The sequence below is a fragment of the Gambusia affinis genome, linkage group LG10 (assembly GCF_019740435.1).
Source record: "Gambusia affinis linkage group LG10, SWU_Gaff_1.0, whole genome shotgun sequence".
Classification (NCBI taxonomy): Eukaryota; Metazoa; Chordata; class Actinopteri; order Cyprinodontiformes; family Poeciliidae; genus Gambusia; species Gambusia affinis.
Window position 1 is genome coordinate 28,543,063 of NC_057877.1, and position 23,579 is coordinate 28,566,641.

Genomic DNA, 23,579 nt, shown 5'->3' on the forward strand with positions numbered 1-23,579 from the left:
ATGTGCAGTCCTAGGCACAGCCAAGATACTGCGCAGAACCCTCAAGCTCCCAGGCCTCTGGTAGAGGACCCGAGCTAAGAGGAAGAAGAATCACCACCCGCGGTGGGTGAGAAGGGAATTTTTTTTTTTGCATGTATCTGAGTATATAGTATTAGGTTGTATACACACAGCCTGCTTTAATCCAACTCCAGTCCGTTTGTCTAGAAAGTCCAGTTTGTTTGCGGTGTGAATGCTAATCAACCTGAAAAGCTAACTCTGATCCGCCTTCAAACGCTGGTTTGGGTTTGGTTGAAGCGAACTCTGGTGCGGTTTGAATGGATTTATGAACACCAAGCGGACCAGAGACTGTTCCAAAAGCAAGAAGTGGACTGCAGCGCAGGGCATTCTGGGTAAATACAACCAAAACAAACATGCTAGGTTAGCGCTAGCAGGCGAAATGGCTCATAATCTTCAGCCAAAGATAAGAGAAATCCTACAAACACTAAAATCTCCATTTTTCTTTACATTTTGTGAAGGAAGTTGTGTTCAGTGTTTCCTTCAGTGGTTCTTGTTGAAGCGCCCCCACAGGCGAGGAGGGGAACAGGTTGTTGAAAGGTTTACAGTGTAAAAATAAACCGCAGCAGCTGAAATGTAATAAATGTTGCACTTTTGTTCCCCAATCAAACCGAGTCTATTAGATGAAAACATACTTGGAATCTGACCAAACAATTGGACTTTACTGAAACGAACCGGACTGGTTTCACTGGACTTTGGAACAAACTGTGTTGCGTTTAACTGGATAGGAAGCAGACATCTTTGCCTGGCGAAAAAACAAATGTCTGAACTGAGATCCTGTGAAGCAGAAGGTGTGAACGGTCCAGCGTGAGGTCCGGGTGTCTCGCCGCCGGCGCCGGTGGGTGATGACAGCCGTCCAGATGTGAGCGCGCTCAGTGCCTGTCAGGTAAACAGCTGCTGCACAGGCAGGATTAAAGCAGACACTTAAATCATTCGGACTTTGAAGTTTATTTCAGTCGATCACAGCAGCATTACGCCCAAGCGTCTCCATGGCAACCAGTGGAGAACTGTAAAGCTGCTGCTCGTTGTGATTCAAGTGTTTTCCAGATCAATTGTTTCTGCACTAACATTGTTGTGTTTATTATTAGTTAAAAAGTTTATTTTTAATTTTTATTTTTAGATGTTTTGTTCTTACAAAATGTTTTAATTTCAATTTTTAATTTGCTGTTTCTGGTAATAAAAGCAACAACAACTCAAGTGAAATTTGTTGCACGTAGGACTGAAACGATTAATCATGATTAATCGATTATAGTCAATTAATCATTAACTGGAGTATGCTGACTCAAAAAAGGGTTGTTTGCTGAAATTTCAAAAATATTCAGATTTTAAATTAAATTGTACAAAAAATCTATACATTTTGCTTTAAGAAAAAAAAACATCTTTTGGTTTAACAGCATGACAAATATTATTATGAAGTATTGCTACTCTTGTGTAAACTGTGAGTAACTTCAGTGGATGAAGAACAAACATGCTTTAGCCCAGAAGACAGACAGCCAACTGCAGTTTGTTAAAATTAGACTTCTGGTTTCTACGAGTTCTGTTCTCATTTTATTTTGCTGAGATTTTTGTCCCATTTGGACGTCAATAAGATTCAGTAAACACTGTATCACAGAAAGTACCTTACCATGTTCTAACATATTTACATATTACCTATTATATATATTATTTTAATGTTAAGCTTTTGTTGAAAAATAATTTATTTGGAAAAGTGTTTCTTGTGCCAAAATAGGTTAATTTGTATTTATTTGTAGTAATTTTGTATATTTTACTCCTCAAAATGCCAGAATTTGAACAGAACTTCATACTTTTATTTGTCTTAAAACATTCAGTACTTTAGATGTTTTCTTTTTACCAAATACTTTTTTACTCTAACTTGAGTAATTTCTTTTTACTTTAGTAAAAATATCTTGAAGTTGATACGTATACTTGATCTACTCTTTTTCATTTATCTGTTTAATTATTCTTTGTTTTATGCTGGGGGTTTTTATGTGTTTTGTTTTTGACAAATATTAAACTTCCGAGCTGCCCTGAACGCAGCATCCTCCACGTTGTCTCTGACGTCACCCGTATAGGGGACTTCCTGGTTGGGATTTTACTTTTCTTGTCAACAAAAGCGGTGACGGAGTTTCAGCAGTTAAAGCAACGTGTATATGAGGGAAACTTCGGCTCTGTTCCGGTACCGGTTCCAGGATCCGAAGCGTTTTTTTCCTCCGGTGTCGAACTCCTCTCAGATGTGAAGATGAGTTTCTGGAGAGTTTTCTCGGTAGTGATTTTGTCCACATGTTGGCTGCTGGTTCTGTCCGCAGAGGTGGCCCCGGCTGCCCCCACTGCTCCCGGAGCCCCGACGGTCAAGCCCACCGTGACGAACTCCAGCCGGGCGAACAGCACGATGAGCGGCGACGGAGACACTCTCATGCTCCGCCGGGCCTTGTACGTCCTCATCGGTTTCACCACCATCGCAGTCCTGTACTTCCTGATCCGAGCCGTGCGGTGAGAACCACACGAATCTGCCAAACCCGGATTTAGAACAAAGTTTGGTTTAAAACAAAAACTTAGAGATTTTTTTTTAAATGCTTAAAAATTATTAGTTTTTAAAACAAAGAAAAACAAATTTTATTTTCTATAAAATAGAAATAAAATCAGTTATTTTCATATAGGACAAGATAAAACGTGCATACATAGAAGCAAAATAATTAGCTGCTGACCTGGAGTTTGCATGTTCCCGATACTGATGGGAACCACAGAGCTCCGTTTAAAATGGAGTAGGAAGAAGTGAACACGTATTTATCTCAATGTAATAAAATATGTCACTTACCAACTCAGTAACTGTCAGAAATTAGTCATTAAAACACATATTACATAAAACATTACAAACTTACTCATAGCAGGACAAGAAAATGTTCTGACCCGTAGCAATAATAGTAATAATAATTGTAAATAACCAGACACACAGCAACAATAATAATTGTCAACTCCTTTCCAACATTACGTCACATACAGGGGAGAAAGAAGTCTGAAATTCTTGGAGGTACTTTGACAAAAGTTTATGTAATTAATTCTTTGGAGTTTCTGTGCTGATGAATTTGTTTGCGAAGCGATAAAAGTTGAGTAACTCTTGAATTGTATTTCCTCAGCCCACCGGCTGCAGTGTTGACACAGAGAAAAACCGTCAGAGGTCATTTCTGGACATCATGGCCTGGAGTCCATCCCAGTGTCCATGTCTGGTTTATAACCATTTATTTTAGCTTCTAAACTGGTCATATTGACCCTGTGTCCAGTAATCAGTAGGCCGAGCATCATGACCTGTTTGTTCTGAAGATCCTGCAGTTTCCACTTCGTCCTGCTGACCTGGAGTTTGCATTTTCCCGATACTGATGGGAACCACAGAGCTCTGTTAGGTTAAAGCACATCTTCTGGAGTTTTGATATTTTTCCTCCAACAGGTTCCAGAGGAATCACCGCAAATGTTGGACTGGATTTTATCTCAACGCCATTTGTGAATGTTTTCAACAGATGGATAAAGGTTCTCATTTTGGAGAAAGTCTCATCAACGTCAATATTTCCACTAAATAAGAGGCATAAAAAATAGTTTGATAGAGAAAAAGTCTCTGAGCTCAAAGCGAGATGCCCAAACTATGTTTATTAATATTAGACGATTAATTTAATTTCACATAATTATCGCGCTAGAAGCCTTTTGCTTGTTAAATCCATCCATCCATTTTCTAACACCTTGAGGGGTCAGGAGGAGCTGCTGCCTCCGGACGAGAGGCGGGGTCACCTGGACGGGTCGGCAGTCTGTCGCAGGGCAATACAGAGACAGCTGGGACACACACACACACACACAACCACACACACCTAGGGAGAATGTAGAACAAGCAGTAAACCTGACAGTTGTTTTTGACTGTGGGAGGAACCGGAGAACCCGGAGAGAACCCACCATGCACAGGGAGAACATGCAAACTCCATGCAGAGACGACTTTAAAAACATACAACAACATTCGGTCCGTTTTGATGTTAGATTTTCAGGGTTGATATTTATTTTGCGATGGTTCACATCGGTGATCGATCAGTTCAGTTTAAAATCCTTTTTTAGTTTGGTAATGAAACCAAAATAACACACAGAGCTGCACAAAACCTTGTTGAAGCAATAATTAGAGAGATTATTATTTTTGTTTGGTCATTAATTTGGACACATTTTGTTCTTTAATAAAGTTCTGAATGTTTTGGTAGGTGAGTCAGGTGACCTGCTGGTTTCAGCTTCCTGAGATCCACTCAGAACCGACCCATCGACCCAAAACACAAACAGTTCAGAAACCAGGTGAAATGGAAAAAAAGCTGTTTATTCACTGATTAGGTCGTGTTTAGATTGTTCTTGAAAAACTAATCAGTCCTGGCTGCACAGTGGACCATTGATCTTTACTGCAGCACCAGACCGCCTGGTTTCACTGCTGCTCATAGAATATTCCTCATAATTTGTGTTATTAAACAACTTACAAATTAAACAAACTAATGGTGATAATAATGACAGTAAAGTAACAATAATAATCTGCTAATAATGCTAATTGTCATGTAGATCAGATTAGAGAGGAAATTCAGTTTCAAATATCAAACAGTTTTCACTTTCCAAACTCAGAAATTATTTTTTACATTTCTGAGTTTTGACGACTAACTTTTCAAATTGAGAAATTTCCAAATGTTTTCTAGAAAATGAATGTAAAAGTTTCTGAAATTGACTCTTTATTTTCTAAACACTGAAGATTAAAAACGTTGAGCTTGAATCTAAACTCTAGAATAGTTTATTGTCGGTTGCGTCAGCAGGAATCTGGTTTCCATCTCTTTATTTTTCTCCCGGTTCTGGTTCCGTCCCGGTTCTGGTTCCGTCCCAGTTCTGGTTCCGTCCCGGTTCTGGTTCCGTCCCAGTTCTGGTTCCGTCCCAGTTCTGGTTCCGTCCCGGTTCTGGTTCCGTCCCGGTTCCGGTCCGTCTGATCTGGACCCGGGATCAATGTTTTTCTGAAGGTTTTGGATCCCGGCCCGGTTCTGTTATCGCTAACCCTGTCCTCTGGACGGAGACGTGTCCGTCTGTCCGGCTGTCGCCTTGGTTACCAATCTTTAGCACTTACTGTGTTGCGTTCACTGATCAGGAAAAAGGCTGGTTTTTTGAGTTTCTGATCAAAGGTTTTCGAAATTGTGGAAAATAAAGATCAGCTTTGACGTTTTGAAACTTTAGAGTCTGATTTTACAGCAGAAACTCAGCTGCAATATTAAAAATAATTTTAAAAAGCCAGATACTTTTTGCACTCAATGTCCCGTAACTTCTGTTCCCAAATCAGCTTCAGTTCTTTTATTTTTTATTCAACAGCTCTACTAAGGGAGAAATCAGGAATCAGAACTTTATGCAATATTTCTACAGTAATTATTTATCAGAATCAAAAAAAATCTGAATTTTTTTACTGTGCAAGAAAACGCAACAAAATAAAACAATAGCAACTCTCAAATCAGTTAGATAATCGATTAATCAGACTAATCGATTAATCGATTAGTCTCTTCAGCATCACATCCTGAGTTTCTGACCTTTGACCCTGCCAGCCTGAAGAAGCCGTCCCAGAGGAAGAAGTACGGCCTGCTGTCCAACTACGAGGACTCGGTGGATATGGAGGAGGTGGAGAGCGACGGGGACGACACGCTGTACGAAGCTCGCAGCCTGCGCAGGTCAGAGGTCAACACAAGGCTTCAGAGCGGTCACTGTCGTTTAGTCCGATTATTGTTCTGAAGTTAGAGCTTCAAACTTCAGCTCTTAAAATAAGTGCAGTAGCAGCTGCCAGAGCTCTAGAAGTGATTTAGTTTTATCTTTGAAAACCAAAACACATTTTTATATTCATTTGATTGATTATAAAGATGTTATTTATTTATGTTTCATGTTTTTCCCTCTAAATTCTTCAATAGAGATGGAAAAAATAGATCTATGCCAAACAGACATTCAGAGTTATTTGATGATCTTGTTTGAAATGTTTCCTTAACGGCTGAGAGCCACACAGGAGGATCAGAACCTCTGGAAAACAGTTTGGACTTTTTTCTCAGAACTTTGATTTATTTTATTTTATTTTTTTTATTGTTAATCTCAGATTAAATCTGATTCTTTTTATTTTCTCTATTATGTGTCACTGATTCGTCTTCAGTGAAATAACAGATTAAATGAATATATTTTTGTTCTAATACTTTTCTGAAGATTAAAAGCTGTCAGTGTGTTTCCAGCTGACTGATCAGGAAACGTGGAGGAGTTGTATCAGTGGAGCTGCTGACCTTTGCCCTCAGGTTGATCAGGTCTTATCTGTTGTCCAGATGAGTTCTGCTGCGCCGGGTCGGATGGATCGGAGCCGCCACCGCCTGACCGTATTGATCCAGGACGAACAGGAAGAGGACGGGAACGGACCAAAACTCCCAGCTGCTCGGAGAAGCAGAGCAGGATAATCAATATTTTATCAATATGTTCGGAGCGCTGCTTCCCGGAGAGAGCGGATGCTTTTCCTCCTGAGGCCAAATGTTTTTCTTCTTCTCTGGATTTTCATTTAGATTGTTCCGGATTCCCTGTGTTGTATGTTTTGGTTTGATTTTGTGCTTTAACTACTGGGAGCTGCCTGCAGGGAGGCGGAGGGCCAGCAGGGGGCAGCAGCGATCTGCCCTCCTGGTAGACTTTAACCCTCCTTCCTGCTCAGATCACACACAGTGTTTGGAAACCTGCTTGTATTGATGCTGATTCTAATGATCGAATTTGGAATAAAATAACAATCATTTCTTTGATTTGACATATTTCTACTTTTACTTTTGTTTCCTTTGGGATTGTAATAAAATTCTGTTCTTGTTTTTCATGTTTATGTTTGTTGTTAATAAACATGTTAAAACAAAAAGGATAGCTTTACAGAAATAGAGGAAAAAACCCACAAACTGGCAATTTTTAAATTTGCAAGTAACTATAATGTCAAATATAAACTTGCTCTTAAAATGTAAACTAAAATTACGTTTGAAAACACTAATATTTTTAAAATGAGGAATTCTTTTTTTAATATCACCAAATGTTTTAAGGAACTTTAATAATAGTTATTGGATCTCCATGTCGTCATTATTAAAAATAAATTAGACAAATATATTCAAAAAATATCTTTAAAGTATAAAAAATGTTTGTACCCTTTAATGTTTGTAAAAGCAGCTGTTGGTTGTTTGGAAACATTTTTAATAAAAATATTTCAGCTTTTGAGTATTAAAAACACAAAAAGTCTGTTTTATCTTTATTTTATTTATTTTTGGAGATTTTGAGATATTTTAAAATCTGATGACGTCATTAATGGTGTTTATGGTCAGTGATGTAATTGCGCCACATTTCCAGCAGGTGTCACCAGTCGACCAACTGCAGCAAAATTAAACGGCCGATATTTTAAAGTACAAAATATTTAAACATTAATAAATGCAGTTATATTAAATAAAGATGAACTGAAGTAAATAAAAGTTTTGAAATATTGAATGGTTTTATAAACCATTTTTCAGGGAATGTTAAGAATTATAAAATTATTTTACATTTCATTGTACATGTTTTGTAACTTTCAATAGTTAGATTTTTTAAAGATTAATTTAAACTGGTAAAATGTAATAAAATATATAACTTACACAAGTACATTTTAAATAAATCCCAATGATGAATAGAATCCTATGAATGTAATAAACTGCAGTAAAAACATTCAGTAAATAAAAGTTTAAAACTTTTACTCCCTGCTACAAATTTCACTTTAAGCAAGTTGAACATTTTAAAATATTTCGTACTGTTTTACGATGTTTATTTTATAATATTCATTTATTATATTTTTAAAATTATTTTGAATTGTTAACATTTTATAAAACAAAACATATTTTTAGTTTTTTATAAAAGTGAGAGCAGTTTAAAAATTCAGAAAATAAAAATGATTTAATCATATTAACATTTGATACATTTAAGTAAAAATATATGGTAGATTTGTAAACGTTAAAAAATATAGATTCTTCAGGAAACCATAAGCATTTATTTTGTATTTCAAATTTCAATTATTAGATTTTTTTATCTATATTTTAAATGGGTAAAATCTAACCAGATATATATTTTATTTAGTTTTTTCTGAAAGTGCAAATAAAAAAAAAATCTAATTTTTTACTTTTTTATTATCAACAAATTAAACTGAGTATGTAAACCTGCAGTGCTCTGTGATAATTACCTTCTTTTCTGTGTTTTTGTCCAGGAACTGCCGCCATGTTGTTGACGTTGGCGGCCATGTTGCTGAGGTCAAACAGTGTTTTAGTTGGCAGATCCACAAACCTGAGGAGGTGATCATTTCCACATGAATGCATCCATTTGTCACCATGACTGGATGCTGCGGTGTGAGAGGCAGCAAAGTGTTTTCCCACAGTGAGGAACACACACACACACACACACACACACACACACACACTGGGCCTGGTAACTAGCTGGTGATGAGTGGGCGTGATGATGGTGGCTGATAAACATCTGAGGCGACGCAGAGAGACGATAAGGAGACGAAGGATCCCAGAGGAGCTGAGGGGCGTCTCAGTCGCTGTGACAGAAAAAGTAAGTACACCCCATGATCCAGCAGCTGGATTAAGTTATAATTTATCATCTATCATTTATTGTGATAAATTTTTATTTATATTTGTCACAATAAATTCAGATTGAAACTCTCCTTACTATCTGGATTGATAGTTTTACCATTTTCACCCGTTTGTTTTATGTCAATAAATTTTAAAATAATGTAGCTAATTATTTTTTGTTTTTCTTACTTTTGGGGGGGAAATGTACTTTTAGGAGTATTTTTAATATACTTTATGTTATAGTTTTACTTAAGTAACTTTATTATTAAATATTTCTTACTTGATACTCGACCCCAGGGGTGTTCAAAGTGTGGCCCGAGGGCCATTTGTGGCTCGTGAAATGATTTTGATCGGCCCCTGACCTCAAACCACTGAAAACAACTGATGACCCCAAACACTTTGAATTTGTCTGTTCTTCTGTTAATGAGGAAACACCTCAAAGCCTTTTTTATGTTTAAGGATTTATAGAATTCATAAAAATTGTGTTAGTTATCAAGCAGGTAATTCAAAACAAAGCAAAAGAAATCACAATGAACTCATTTTGCATTTTTAATTTAATGAAATTTGTGGTTTGCAGTTTAAATTTGACAGTTTTGGTTTCAGAAACAAACAGTTGCAGTTATAATTAAAGTTCCATAAGTCTTATATTGAAAGAAATAAGAATGAAAAATGTTTCAATTACCTGATTTTATTATTTTGTAGTTGTTTTTATTATTTACCAATTAAAAATGCTAAATAATTGTCAGAACTTTGTGTTTTGGTCCCTCTCATGATGTAATTCTATAATATTAAATGATTATTGTTTTGATCAGTTACTCAGAACGTTGTACTAAATACTTTTTCACTCTTACTTGAGTAATTGTACTTTTATTTGAGTAAAAGTTTGAAGTATTGCTACTTTTACTTGCATACTGATTTCGACACGTTTTGCGTTAAAAACGGAGCCCTGCGGTCCTTAAACGCAGCACAAACAGTAGATCTGGTCAGTCAGGACTTCAGTTAAAGTATAATTACGTCATTCTGGTCAGGAGGTCTGAAGCTGGAGCCTTTTCTCCTGAGGAGAGGCGGAGGTGGGAACCGCGGAGCAGCTAGCATCACACCGTCTCTCTCTGCCCTCCGCTAATTGGAACACGCCCCTCCGCTCCTCTGGGGCCTGTTAGCGACCTCCCACTGTCCGGCTCTCTGATTGGCTCAGATGCTTATCAGTCTTTAGCACCAGTCCATCTATTCATTTCCAACTCTTCCACGTCCTGATCCTCCATCCTCCTTGACCTTTTCCTCTTTATTACAGATTAAAGGGAAGAAAAACGGAGGAAAATCAAAGTTTTACTTTCAGACTGTTTTAAATTGATTGAAAACATTCCTGATTCCTAAATGGTTCCTAAACCTGTTTAGTTTCGTTTTTTGGGGATTGTTGCCTCTCAGAAGTCGACACACTGCATAACATGGACGCTTAAATTAAAATGAAATAAATGAAAAAATGTATATAAAATTCAGCTTTTCAATAGCATATTGTTCGTGTAATTTCTAAAATTATCCCATTCTGCTGCAGCATTCTTTTAATCGGAGTATATTTTTAGTATCTATATCATTTCTCTAATTTTGTAAATATGCCTTTACAATCTTTGATTCTTATTTTTCTCAGAAACTGTTTTTCTGTGAATTTTCTTGCTTCTTTTTACTTCAACTTGCTGCTTTAACTCCAGAAAATTCCTCCTGTTGAACAGTGACAGATATTTCTTTTCTATTAATCATAGAGATTGTTCCTTAAAAATAAGCAAAATAAAATCAGAATTATTTATTTTGTTGCATTAAAAGCAGATTAAACAGTTGCTATAATGTTTTACATTGAAAACCATCACTTATTTAATCTCAGTGTTTTTATTTGTGTTCATATAAAAAGATGAAAAGCATCAAATCTTAACAACAGATTTTTCTAACTAACAATAAAAAGAAACAAACATGTTTTATTCAGAAATTAAAAGTTCAAAAGCAGAAAAAGTTCCTTTAAAATGAAGGAAACTGAACCTGAGCAGAACTTCAGGTTCTGAACATGAAAACAAATTTTCTACTGAAACAACAAAGACACTGTAAAAACACAAAATCCAACAGAGTATTTCTGTTCTGGTTTCTGATGAAAATATTTCAGTAACTTAAAACAAACTCACAAGTCACTTTCCAGCCAGATGTTAAGTAAATAAATCCTTATTGTTGACAAAACAGTTCAAGTTACATTGACATTATTTCACTTAAAACATTTTCCAATGTTAGAAATGAAATAATCTGCCAATAGATCTTGACTAACTTATTTAAATCAATATAAGGAATTATTTAGTTAAAAAAGCTCTTATATCTATTTTAGGTAAGTGACTGAAATATTTGGACCAGAAAGTAGATTAAAAGGACTTAGTTATATTTTGTGTTTTTGCAGTGTAGATGTGAATATCACATGGAGTCATTTCTTAAAGAATGTTTCTCTGAAACAAAACGTTGATGATGCTGATGATGGTCGTCATCTTCATCATTTTTAGCATAAGTGTAATATTCGGGAACAATCTGCAAACCTCGCTGCGTTTCCATTGACAACGCTGTTACACAATGTCATGTTTCCTAAATAAATTCACTTAAATCAAACACATCTAGAAAAAAAACTCAAATTTTTTTTTTGTCCGTATCAAAATTGTTTCATTTCACAAAACAACGGCAGAAACACTTTTTTCTGCATCAGACGAGTCACGTGACCAACAACAGGAAGTTACTACTGGAGGAAACGACAAAGATGGCAGGAAGTGGACGATGGCACAGCTTCCTGTGAGAACTGACTTATCTACAAGTGATTTTAATTGTGTTCCTTATTTCCACTGGAATTGTAAAATTTAGTTATTTCGACATTAGCGAAATGTTGCTAATGTTGAAATTTTATTTTTCCTACGTTAGTGGAATATCAACAAAGTTTTATGTACATTTCAAATCAGATTTTGACATTAATATTCGCACCGAGCCAGAAGTCTCTAACATAAAAACCAAACACCAGAACTGGTTTCCAGTTCAGCTTCCAGTCTGGGATGGGTCTGGCCGTCGGTGGGTTCTGATTGGCTGCTCAGCTGCACCTGGTAGCGGTGCAGGTAGCGCTGCTGCTCCAACACCCCGTCAGAGTCTCCGTCCTCTGAGATCTGCGTCCAGCGGGGCGAGGGCGCCCCCTGCAGGCCGCCGTCCTCCTGGTCCACCAGCAGCCGGTCCAGGAAGTGGATGTAGCGCAGCGCGTGGCGCAGGATGTCGTTCTTGCTCAGCTTCCTGTCGGGGGGGTGAGTGGGGATGAGGCGCCGCAGCTCGGCGAAAGCCCCGTTGACGTTCTGCTGGCGCCGGCGCTCGCGACTGTTGGTGAAGACCCGACGGATGCCCAGGGGTCGTGACCCTGAGGAAAAAAGAGGAGCCCAGAAAACCTTCATACACAGAGCAGGGCAGTAAAACAGAGAAAATATAAACATTTAATCAAGCTGAAGTGATTCATCGATGACTGAAGTAATCATCAGTTCATTTTTTAATCAGTTAATCAATAACTGGAGTAAACTGACTCAAAAAAGTAATCTGCTGAATGAAGCAGAAATTAAACTTTTATGTTTCAAACTTTTCTGAAACATGAAAGTTCATAATTTTCTAACTGATCCCACATCTCAAAAAGATCCAAAAGACATTTCAGAACATATGGGGGAAAAATGATGAATTGACAACATAAAAACAATAAATTACATAAATCTACTTTAGGTTTTTAATGGATAAAAATACTTTCTACTAAAATATAAGAAACAAGAAAACCTTCAAATAGCCAAAATATGGAGAGCAGGAGGCAATAATAATAATAATAATAATAATAATAATAATAATAATAATAATAATAATAATAATAATAATAATAATAATAATAATAATAATATGTTAAAGAGATCGTACATGTTCTTTGTTTCTGATGAACAGTTTCGTTTTCAAGCTAAATTTAATCTTAACGGAGAAAATAAAATGAACGGATGTCCGTGAACTCACCATCCCCGGGGCTCGTCTCATACGGACTTCCTCTCTGCCTCACCGGGACGCAGGAATCTGGATCTCTGCAAATTAATAAAAACATTTATTAATCTTAATCATCATAAAATAAATGTTACAATAACCAAAACTGAAACTGAAACTCACAGATTGTTTTAAATCATATTATTTCCAGAGAAAAAAGTTGTTTTTCACGTGTTTTTTTATTTTTTATTTCTCACCTGGTCTCGCGCAGCATTTCTGTCTCGTGGAGGATCCGCAGAAAGTCCGGCCTCATCTGAAGCTCCCGGTTCGTCTCTGCGTGTTTTTATGGACACCCACGGACCCCCCCTGCGTGTCCCCTGGGGGGGCTGGCGTCGTTTCCACGCCGGTAATGGCGGCTTCATTAGGGGTAAGGTCTCTTACGCCCCCCCGCCGGCCGGAAGCAGCACCCCTGGGACCTGCAGAACCCCCCCATCCGCCCCCCCTTACACCGTCACGACCTCCTGCACGTCGTGTCCCCCTCTTCCCCTCCTCCCTCTGCTCGGGTCAAAGGTCACAAGTGTTTACCTGCTCAGTGAGAGCAGATCAACACTGCCCTCAATGCTGCAAGGATTCATATTTTACATTCAATTGTTGGTTTGTTTACAAGAAGAAATGATATTATAGTCAGAGGAGGGCAGAGTTCCCAAAGGTTAAAGTAACAGCAGCTCAACTTCAACATATTTTTACTCAAGTAAAAGTAAAAAGGATTTTTGGTAAAAAGTTTAATCAAGTACTGAGTAACTGATCAAATGATCAATTAGTTACTATTTAAAATTTACATCATCAGACGGACCAGAATGTAAAGTCAAGTGGAATTGTTGGTATTTTAAGAACCAAAATGACAATAATTCATATAAGTAACAAAAAACAACAAAATCAAAACCTTTAACTCAAACTGCAGGTGAGAGTCTGTCTGGTTGATTTTTGGTTAAAACATGTTTGATTTTCATCCATACTGTAGAGATGCTGCTTGCTGCATCCATACTGTTAGTTTTAGACTTCAGTATGTTCACATCCAGGCAGTAAATTTCACAAACTTGTTTCCTGTTTAACTTCACACATGTGTTTTTGTTTTTTTAATTTATAAAAATGTATTTATTCAGAGTCGACCAATGTTAGCATGAACAAACTTCATTTAGTGCCGCCGGGGAACTCAGAGTGTCACACAGGAGAGTTTACACACTGGAGACAAAACTCACACACAAGCTTAGAGTCGCCACAGTCTTTTTTGTTGTTTGTTTATTTACAACTTGATCTTTTTTTCAGTAGCTTAAATTCACACTAAAATGTACTAGAACAATATAAGATTCCACTTAGTTTATTTATTCAAAAGCCAACGTAAGAGAATATAAATAATTGGTTCCACAAGTTACACATTGCAGAAAAACAAATTTTACCCAATATTTTGGTCTAGTTATCCAATATCTTAGTACATTTAAAATAAAAGATAAAACAAACATAAAAAGATTTTTTTAAATTTTCGTAATAAAACATTTTATGCCATACATTTATGCAAAATAGATTTTTAAGCTGTAACGTTAGCTGGGGAGGAACCAGCAACCCTCCTGACCCCATCAGGAACAAAGGGTGAATAGAAAATGGATGGATGGACGGATGGATAATATCCACAGAACTGTACACAGAAATAGACTGCCCCCTGGTGGTAAGAGACCCTCACAACTACTGACTCAGTTTTTCTCTCCACTAACTTTCCATCAACGAGCAACATTATTGCTCAATAGGAAAACCATTTGTTATCCCCTGTAGACACAGTCATTTGAAATAGGTCTAAAATGACCATCAAATAAATAAGTGGAAAACATCCTTGATCCTCCGTCTCCTTTGCTTTGGTGATCGATTCATTGTCACCCACCGGTGAAACGTCCTGCTGTTGGATATTTTCAGCAGAAATCTTCAGCTCCTCAGGTGCATGCTGCTCCAACCAAACTGCAAATGACACCTTCTTCTTCTTCTTCTTGCTCTTGGGTGGCTGTAATTGAGGGTAAAGTACCCACAAACTGTACTCACGTAAGAGTAACGGTGGTTTAATATATTTTTAGTGAAGTAAAACTTTGGTATAAAGTTTACTCAAGTACTGAGTTACCGATCAAATATAAATCATTTAATATTTAAAGATTAAATGATAAATTCACTTAAATAATGTAATTACAAAATAAAAAAATCGGGCAAAATATATATTTTTCCAAATCAATTTTTTTCAGTGTAGAACTTGTGAAGCTAATTCTTCATCATTTCTTTCAGATCATCTGAGTTTTAAAGATTCACCTAATCAGAAACATCTTTGAGAAACTGCAGCCTAAACCAACCTCTGTTCAGGTGGCGCCACCTGCTGGCCGCTCATCCTCATGGCGACATGGAGGAGAGCTACGGAGCCAAATTAGGGACAAAAGGTTTGTTCAAAGGAGGAAAAAAGAAAGACAATGACACTTAAAAAAGGAAAAATTTAACTAACAAAAAAAATTTAAAGCTGAAAATTGATGTGAAAAAGAAAAGAAATGTTCAAAGCTACTTTATCAGATTCTGTGTTATTTTTCAGTTTAATTTTTTAATTCAGTTTCAAACTTTTTATCATTTTCAAAACTATTTTTTTCAAATCTTTCTTTTAGTTTCAAATTTTCTTTAAATTTCAAGTCATTTTTGATTCAAAATTTTTATATTTTTATATTTTGTATCTCTAGTGAAGAATTATTGACTTAATCCAAACTTATCAATCTTACTGAAAAATTACTTGTAAGTTATGTTTAACTAAGCTAAGACATTTTCACTAGAAACTAAACAAGAATATTTTTGTTTGTGTGTTTTGCAGTTAAAACCTAGAAACTTTCTCAAAGAGGAGACAGAAAATATCTTTTTTTCCCCCAGGATTTTCTCATTTTTGGAGCCGTTTCTTCGTCCTCCGTCACGCTGCAGTGTTGAGTCGTAGTGATCCATTCCAACCAGCAGGTGGCAGCATAACGTCAAGAATCGACCAGGAAGCGTCTGACCCGCAGACCGGAATCTGGTCGCTGCTCAGTTTATTGAAGGAGTTTAAACTTCTGCTGTGTTTTTAGAGGCGGTTTGAATCAAATCAGTTTAATTTTCTGTTTTCTGGCTGACTCAGCATTAATCTGAACATGACGGGTCAAAAAACAATCAGGAAGGTGAGAAGATCAACTTCCTGCTGCTTCCAAGACTGTGTGAGTAAACTGTTGTTGAAAGATTCAATGAATGATGGAAAATAAGGACAAAAGATTAAAATGTTAAATGTTCTGGTTTACATGTTGAAGGCAAACAGCTTAAAACAAGAAAATGGACAAAATATTTAGCTAATTTTCTACCATAACTGATAATAAAACTGGAATAATGAATCATTATGAATCAATTATTGAAATAGTCAAATAATTTGGTAATTGATCATCGCTAGCTGGTGTATACACTCAAAAAATGCAATTTGCTGAAAGAATAACACAGAGCATAAATTAAGAAAAAAATATTGATATTTTGCATTTGAGATAAAAAAAAAAACCTACTTATTTGACAGTAATTATGTTTTCACAAAAGCCCGGTTCAAATTCACTAAATGAATGTTATGGTATTGTATTTTAGGAAAAAAAAATTATATATATATATATATATATATATATAGATATATATATATATATATATATATATATATATATATATATATATATATATATATAATTTTCTTATTTAAAAAGAAAATTGTTTAATTTGCCTCTTTTAATGTATTTTTGATATTGCTTACATGAAAAATATGCTACTTTTTTATCCGATTAATCGATTAATCACAAGACCAATTGATTACTAACAATCATTTAGTGGGAAAATCTTCAGACATGAAGAATCTGAGGAACCTTTCCAGGAAAATGAAACACAATAATTGGACTGGAGACGATTAATTTTTAGTTTCAGCACTTTAACTGAATGATGGTTTTATTTTTGATCAGATGAATTCATATTAGCCTGGATATCTTTAACAGTGGTGCAGTTGGTAGAGCTGTTGCCTTGCAGCAAGAAGGTCCTGGGTTCGATTCCCGGCCCAGGGTCTTTCTGCATGGAGTTTGCATGTTCTCCCTGTGCATGGTGGGTTCTCTCTGGGTTCTCCGGTTCCTCTCACAGTCCAGAAACATGACTGTCAGGTTAATTGGTCTCTAAATTCTCCCTAGGTGTGAGTGTGTGAGTGTGTGTGTGTGTGTGTGTGTGTGTGTCCTGTCTGTCTCTGTTGCCCTGCGACAGACTCTCCTGTCCAGGTGACCCCGCCTCTCGTCTGGAACGTTATCTGGAGAGGCAGCAGCTCCTCCCGACCCCTCTATGGGATGGATGGATCTTTAACAGTCTTATTTTGAAAGTCTTTATAATTTTTTCTGGTTTTTCATTAAAAAAGACTGTACACTGCAAAACCAAGTAAATCTTTGTCTACTTGTAGTTCTGTGGGTTTTTTTAGTGAAAATACTTTTAGACTTGAAATAAAACAAAATTAACTTATATCTGAATACTTTGTGTTGGAGCTGCAAGTAAAAGTACTCGATTACTTCCAGTGTTCTGCGCTCTGATTGGCCGACGGCGGCGCGTTTCCTGGGCGGTGTGCCAAGCTCAGCTGGCCTCCAAGCGCTCCGGCTGACCTCATAATGAGATAATGATGACAATATGGCTGAACGGCGGCGTGTTGGACGGCTGCCACCTTCCCGCCTCTCGCTCAGTGTTCGGGTCTCTCCGTGTCTGACGGATTCGCAGCAGCGCGGGAAACTCTGGAGGAAGATCTGCAGACGGGAAACGTCTCCACATTTCAGCGGTGAGTTCAGAGAAAACTTCCTGTTCCTTTAAGATTCATTAGTTTTTCTCTGAACTTCAGATTTACAGCAGCTGCTTTTTGTTATTTTGGTCTAAATGTTCAATTTAATGTTCAAACTGTTAATTTGTGTTCAGTTTGTCATTCCAACACATTTTTTTTTAAATATACTTTTTTGTCATAAAATATTTTGTTCATATTTATAAACTGTTTTGCCTAAAAATATTCCTTTATTCATATTTATGACAATCTTTTTAAACTTCCAAAATTTTGTTACTTTATTACTATAAACTTTTTTTTTAACCTAAAAATATTGTAATTCATATGTATAAACTTTTTTTGATTAAAATATTTGCTTAGCAATGTTTAAAATGTAAAATGTAAATTATATTTACCTCAGTTAATCTGGTGTTTTTTCCTTTGATTTTTAAGGATTTTTTTGTTTGTATTTTTTACAGTGATGCTCGGCGTAAAAACATGCAGCTTCGTTTTATTCGGTCTCTTTTTAAAGTTGTTTCAGTTACACTGCACATTAAAAGTGGAAAAAAATTAATGCTAAAAATGTATCAAATTAAAATGTTTGTGTTAAACAGTAACTGATTAAAATGAATCCAGGCAACGATCAGCATTTTAAAGATACATTTAAAATTGTTTTTTACATTTTTTTTATTTTACTTTGAACATTTTAATATTCAATAATCTAAAAGTTTTCTCTCAGTTTCAGGTGTTTTAATGAGTTTGGACTTTAGAAGACTTTTTTAAAAATTAGTCATTAATCTGTTATGTTTAACATTTTAAAATGTTAAATGTCTGTTAAAAATGATTAAAATATTTTCATACTTTGCTCTAATTTCAATATATTAATTATAAATCAGTTTCTGCACACTTTAATTTTTCTATTTCAACTTAAATATGAAATAATTCAGACGAAGCTTATTGAGTGGAACTTAAATCTTCTTTTTATTAGCAGTAACTTTTTATCAAACACAGGTTCATATCGTAACATTTTCTCTCTGAAATATAATTTATTCCTCCTGCTCATGCAGCGCAGGCTAACAAAAGGAGGCCTGTGACCTCTGACCTCTCTGGAGCCAATCAGATAAATGCTTTGTTTAACTTTACAACAGGACTTTATAAGCATCCAATAAGAAAATATAAAAAAACAGATTTTTTTTTTTGTCTTTGAAAGAATAGAATATGGAGACATTTTGATGTAGAAAAACATTTCCTTCTTGAATACACTTATCTTTATTTTCTGTAACTATTCCTCTTCTTTTACGTTTAGTGCCACAAAAAAACTAAATTCATTCACACAGAAATCAACGTTAACATGGCAAAAGAACCCACTGAACCAGAACCAGCAACAGAACCAGAACTCACAGGACTACAGCGACCAGAATGCATCGTGATTCAGGCAGGAACCAAACAGGAACTAAAACGACAACAAACATCAGACTTTACATCATTTATGAGTAATCTCCTGGGTTTCAAAACAACATGGCAGAAAGGAAACGTTCGTTTTGAAAACCTTTTCGCCCGTCCTCCGTCACAGTGCCGCCGTTTGAGATACTGCATTTCCCAGCATGCCCCTGGCTCCTCCGCTCACAAGGACACACCTCCCTCCATCGGGGATGGAAGGACGTCATGAGGTGATGAAGAAAACACAAAGTTTGGGGTTTTCTAATGAAAGGCGTCACAAGGTGGCGCTGTTTCGCAGTCATTAAAAATTCAGCACCAGTGGGGGGAGGGGGAGGAAGAGGGGGGAGAAAAGGCCATTTATCTATTTATACATTTGTATTTTTCGCAGGACATTCGGTTTTACTTTTTATTTACAACAAAATGACAAAATTTAGAAAATAAGAAGGAAGCTCCGCCCCTTTAAATCATCCGCCAGCTGCTGGTGGCGCAGCCCAAACCCGACTCCAAAGAAGCATCCAATAAAAAAGTTTAGCAAGTCTTTGGCAGGTTTTCAGGAAGGAAAGGCCGTCGACTGGGGAGGGCGTTCGCTGCTGCAGGGCTGGACGGTTTTTACTGCGATTATTAACGATGAAGATCAGCCACAACGTCCACAAACTGTTTACTAAGTCTGAGGAAGTTTAGATGCTTCTCAACCAGAACCATCACAAAACTGCAATGGAAATAAGAGTCACATGATCAACAACTGCATGTTGCTACTGGAAGAAACGACAAAGAAGACAACAGGAAGTGTCCATTTAATGGAAACGCCGCAATTTTAAAGTAGGGTTTGTCAACGTTAGCAGAATATCGACGTTTTATGGACATTTGTAGTGGAAAAGCAGCTAAACTGGAAACTGGCCTTAAAATTGTAAAAATTGGAATTAAGAAAATTAATTTGCTTAATTGGAAACATCAATTTCTAAAAAACTTCCGTGTTTTGTGCCAAGGTGAGGTTGTTTTTCTGCTGTATCAAAATTAATGCATTTCGCAAAACACTTTGTTCACATCATTTGAGCCACATGATCATCAACCAGATGATACTACTGGCAGAAACGACAAAGACGACAGGAAGTGTCCGTTTAATAACATTTTTAAATTGTATTTTTTTTCAATATTAGCAGAATTTTGATGTTTTGCTGACATTTGTAATGAAAACAGTTACTGAGAGCAACACACCTTTCAGCCCGTTATGGCTGACTGATGCGACTCATGAATATTTCAGTAACTTTGTGGTTTTTGCATTGATTTTGTTGCCGGTGGAAACTGTGTCTCGCTGCGACTGCAACCATCAGTGACTGAAACATGGCCGTCTCTGATGGGTTCCTCAGGCTGAAGCTGGACTCCACTGACCGCCAAGCTGCACAGGTAGAACTGAACCCCGTTTATTCACGAGGGATCCAAAACTACTCATTATTTATTTAAACATTGCTTCAATTTATCTCTCTTATTGCTGTAATTTTCAATTATTGCAGATTAAAACAATATTCATGTATCAGGGAGAAACTTCAGTGTTTTGGTAAAGTTTTCCAGATGTGGATCCAGGTTGTTAAAGCTGCAGTGTTTAATGTGGCCACCAGATGGCACTGCTCATCTCTAATGAAACCTTTAAACTGTTTTCAGCTGTTAGATATATAAGGAAATTAACATGCGTAGTTTAAAACAATTCTATCTTTTATTATTTCATAAATTTCTTAAAATCAAACTAATTATTTTTTAAGCATAATGAATCACTAAGTCTTATTTGTGTAACAAATGTATTATTTTGGGAGAGATTTCAGCATAGAAAGTGTAAATTTGGTTAAATTTCCCTTAAAGTTCAAGTAAATAAATGAAGTTTCCATTTAAAAAACAAAGAGTAGTTGGAGAAAGTTTGACTTTCTTATTACAGATCTATGGATAAAATAAAATATGTTACATTTTCTGGACAAAATCATCCTTAGACGATAAGATTTTAACTGTCTTGTCTCTTTAAATCCAAATAAGGTGCTGCTGGCCACGCCCCCAACTCAATGTTTACACTCGCATGTGAAAATGACTGCAAAATTATACAACCGTACATCTTTGAAAAGCAGAAGTGGAGCCTCCTGGACAACCAACTAGAAAGCATGAAGTGGTTTCTGGATGGTAAGTCAACAACAAAACACTTTGTCTTTTCCAGCAGCCATTGTACAGCACTAAAACCAGCTGGAGCTCCCTTTGGGTTGCTAGGTAACGGCGAAATGCCCGTCAAACGTAACTCAAAGCTCCAGAGGTTTTTGAAACGGCTCATTTTCTAGACACTAAAAAACAAACTTATTGCCACAAAACTCCTGGCTGATTTTTTTAAGCACTTAAAACTGTTGAGACTCAAATGGAAGCATAAAAACGTGCAAAATGTGAACATTACATAATAGATGCCCTTTAAGGTTTTTGTAAGATTTAGTCAGTCTAAATGGAAAAGAGTGAAACACATCGACGTTCCAAAATGTTTTGTGTTTTAGGCGAGTAACGACGTGTCTGGCCTTAGCGAGGCTCAGAGAACCAACGTACAAAACTTTGGCATCAACTTGAAAATGAACAAAATGAGATTTTAAAACATGAATGGATTTTTTTTAAAGAGTTTCCAGAAATGCATAAAATCCAGCCAGCTGTGAACATGGAGGTCAGTGGAGCCTCAGCTTTCAGATCTGAAACAGAGTTTTTGCTTTTTTAACAGAAAAGTTTTCAGAAACTCCAGACGCAGCTCCTCCCGCTGCCGGCCTCCGACTCCTCATCCACGTCCAGGAAAAGGTCGGAGGTCAGGGAGCGGAAGCTGCGCTCGCTTCCCAAATCTGTCCCGGCAGCAGCAGGAGGGAGAGGAGGAGGTGCTACGAGGAGGCGAGGAGCAGGATGAGGAGGAGGGAGAGCAAGATGGCGGACGGCAGAGCCAGGCTGCCGCCGCCGGTGGTGTCGTCCGTCAGGAAGGGCTCTGGAGATTCATAGATGGAGTCGTCTGAAAGAGAAGCCAGAAAACATTTTATTTACATTAATGACGCACCGTCTGGACTTCTGATACCGATATCTGAGGTTTAGTATCGGCTAATATCAGAGCTGAAATGAATCAAAACGATAATTTTTTAAATAAAGTTTTCATAACTCTACACCAGTACAGTACAACTGAATACAACAAATAGCTTCACCAGCTTGGTAAATCACGTAAAAACAACTTTAATCTGTTCAGTCGGTGCAGATGGGAGTAAAAACAGCCAATTTAAAACAAAGTCTTAAAGGTACAGTATCCAAATTTCTGTTGTAATATTTTTGTAAACTTCCAGTTGAACAAAGTTCGATGTCTGAAGTTTTGGTTAACTGTTAAAAATTCCTCAAGTTGTTTAACATTTATGTTCATGCTCTTATTTTGAAGTCTGTTTATGCAGCAGTTCCACTTCCTGTCCCCACTGTTGATAACAAAGTGACTTTTTAAACCTGTGTAGCAACAAATGTGGCGACCAGTGAATGTTTATGTCGAGTCCTTCACACCTGGTGGGCGTCAACATGGTTGAATTTAGAGCTTTAGCGTTTGTGGACCTCATGTTTATAGCTATTGGGTTAGCGCAGCTAGCTTCTTAGCTAACAGTGCCGACTGCTTGATATAATGAACTGCTCAGTGTTTTCTGTCAGTATCTGCTTCCTGTCTTCACTGAACATTCATGTTTTCTAGTCACAGGTTCTGGTTCTGATTCGTTTTATAAAAATGACCCGAGTCAGGCAGAACCGAGCCTTGGTACCGTCAGCTAGCCGATGTGAGCTGTTATTCCTCACTGTGTGTTTCCTGAACTGCAGAGATGTTGGGTGTTAAGTAGCTGAGTGACTGACAGGCCCAGCCGGTTCTCTTGTGTAAGTCCAGTAATGAGTCCTAAAGCCGTCATCTGCTCCCACAAAGTGGAGATGTGAAAAATACACATGAATAAGATTAGCATCGTCCAGCGGAGGAGGGAGAACGTCTCTTTACAGCAGGAGAAGAAAGTATTTAACACAAACACGCTTCTAACGGGCTGAATTCACACCAGATGTTGGTAACAGCCCAACTAATCCTCTTCACGTGTAAATAAGTGAAAACGATACGGAGTAAGAGCTGATATTTTAGTCAATACTTTGAAAAGCCTCAGTTGGTAGAAACAGCTTCAAGATGTCTCCAGTGGAGAAACCAGTTTAAATCTTTGTTGGGTTTGATTTTATCCTCATTTTGCCACAATTAAAGGTTCTGGAAACCTTTGCGATGGATTCTGTTTATATATTTCTAGATTTACTCAGCTGGGTTATTTTACAGTTTAGTCAGGATCACCGACACCAGAAAGTCCAGCAGCCGTTGCAGAAGTTTTACTTCTTTCTGTTAAAAATAGTGAACAATAAGGCTGAATAACAATATATATCACAATAAACACCTGATAAATATTGATAGGCATCTGATAGAATATTCAATATCTAGAATATTCTGTGAACTCTGATCCAGAACCGCACAGCATTCTGGGAGATGTAGGAAAGGTTTTCACTGCTCAACCTCACAGCTGAAGAAAAAAACCCACAAAATCTTACCAATAATTTTT

The 23,579-nt window shown here is 36.9% G+C and overlaps 3 protein-coding genes and 1 long non-coding RNA gene across 4 annotated transcripts in view; 2 read left to right on the plus strand and 2 right to left on the minus strand.

Annotated features, from left to right (window-relative positions):
- Positions 1 to 2,122: 2,122 nt before the first annotated feature.
- On the plus strand, positions 2,123 to 6,917 carry fam174c (family with sequence similarity 174 member C). The gene is given in 4 exon segments (XM_044129263.1): positions 2,123 to 2,265; positions 2,268 to 2,544; positions 5,640 to 5,762; positions 6,393 to 6,917. Coding segments are annotated over 4 exon segments (465 nt in total). The 5' UTR covers positions 2,123 to 2,204; the 3' UTR covers positions 6,397 to 6,917.
- A 3,893-nt stretch (positions 6,918 to 10,810) lies between these two features.
- LOC122838550 (T-cell acute lymphocytic leukemia protein 2-like) lies at positions 10,811 to 13,318 on the minus strand. Its single transcript, XM_044129266.1, has 3 exons — positions 12,944 to 13,318; positions 12,723 to 12,787; positions 10,811 to 12,096 (listed from the first exon to the last, which is right to left on the minus strand). Exons 1-3 carry the CDS (start codon positions 12,997 to 12,999, stop codon positions 11,693 to 11,695), a joined length of 525 nt encoding a protein of 174 aa, XP_043985201.1. The 5' UTR covers positions 13,000 to 13,318; the 3' UTR covers positions 10,811 to 11,692.
- Positions 13,319 to 14,929: 1,611 nt separating this feature from the next.
- Positions 14,930 to 21,050, plus strand: LOC122838551. The gene is made up of 5 exons (XR_006371910.1): positions 14,930 to 15,157; positions 15,630 to 15,943; positions 17,306 to 17,559; positions 20,307 to 20,379; positions 20,998 to 21,050. It is a non-coding gene; the product is annotated as an uncharacterized LOC122838551 (long non-coding RNA).
- LOC122838549 (ephrin-A2-like) overlaps positions 18,498 to 23,579 on the minus strand; it is an 85,869-nt gene continuing 80,787 nt past the window's right edge. Inside the window, exon 6 of the mRNA XM_044129264.1 lies at positions 18,498 to 21,985. Coding sequence (XP_043985199.1) covers positions 21,861 to 21,985 — 125 coding nt within the window. The 3' untranslated portion in view covers positions 18,498 to 21,860. The remainder of the gene's footprint in view (positions 21,986 to 23,579) is intronic.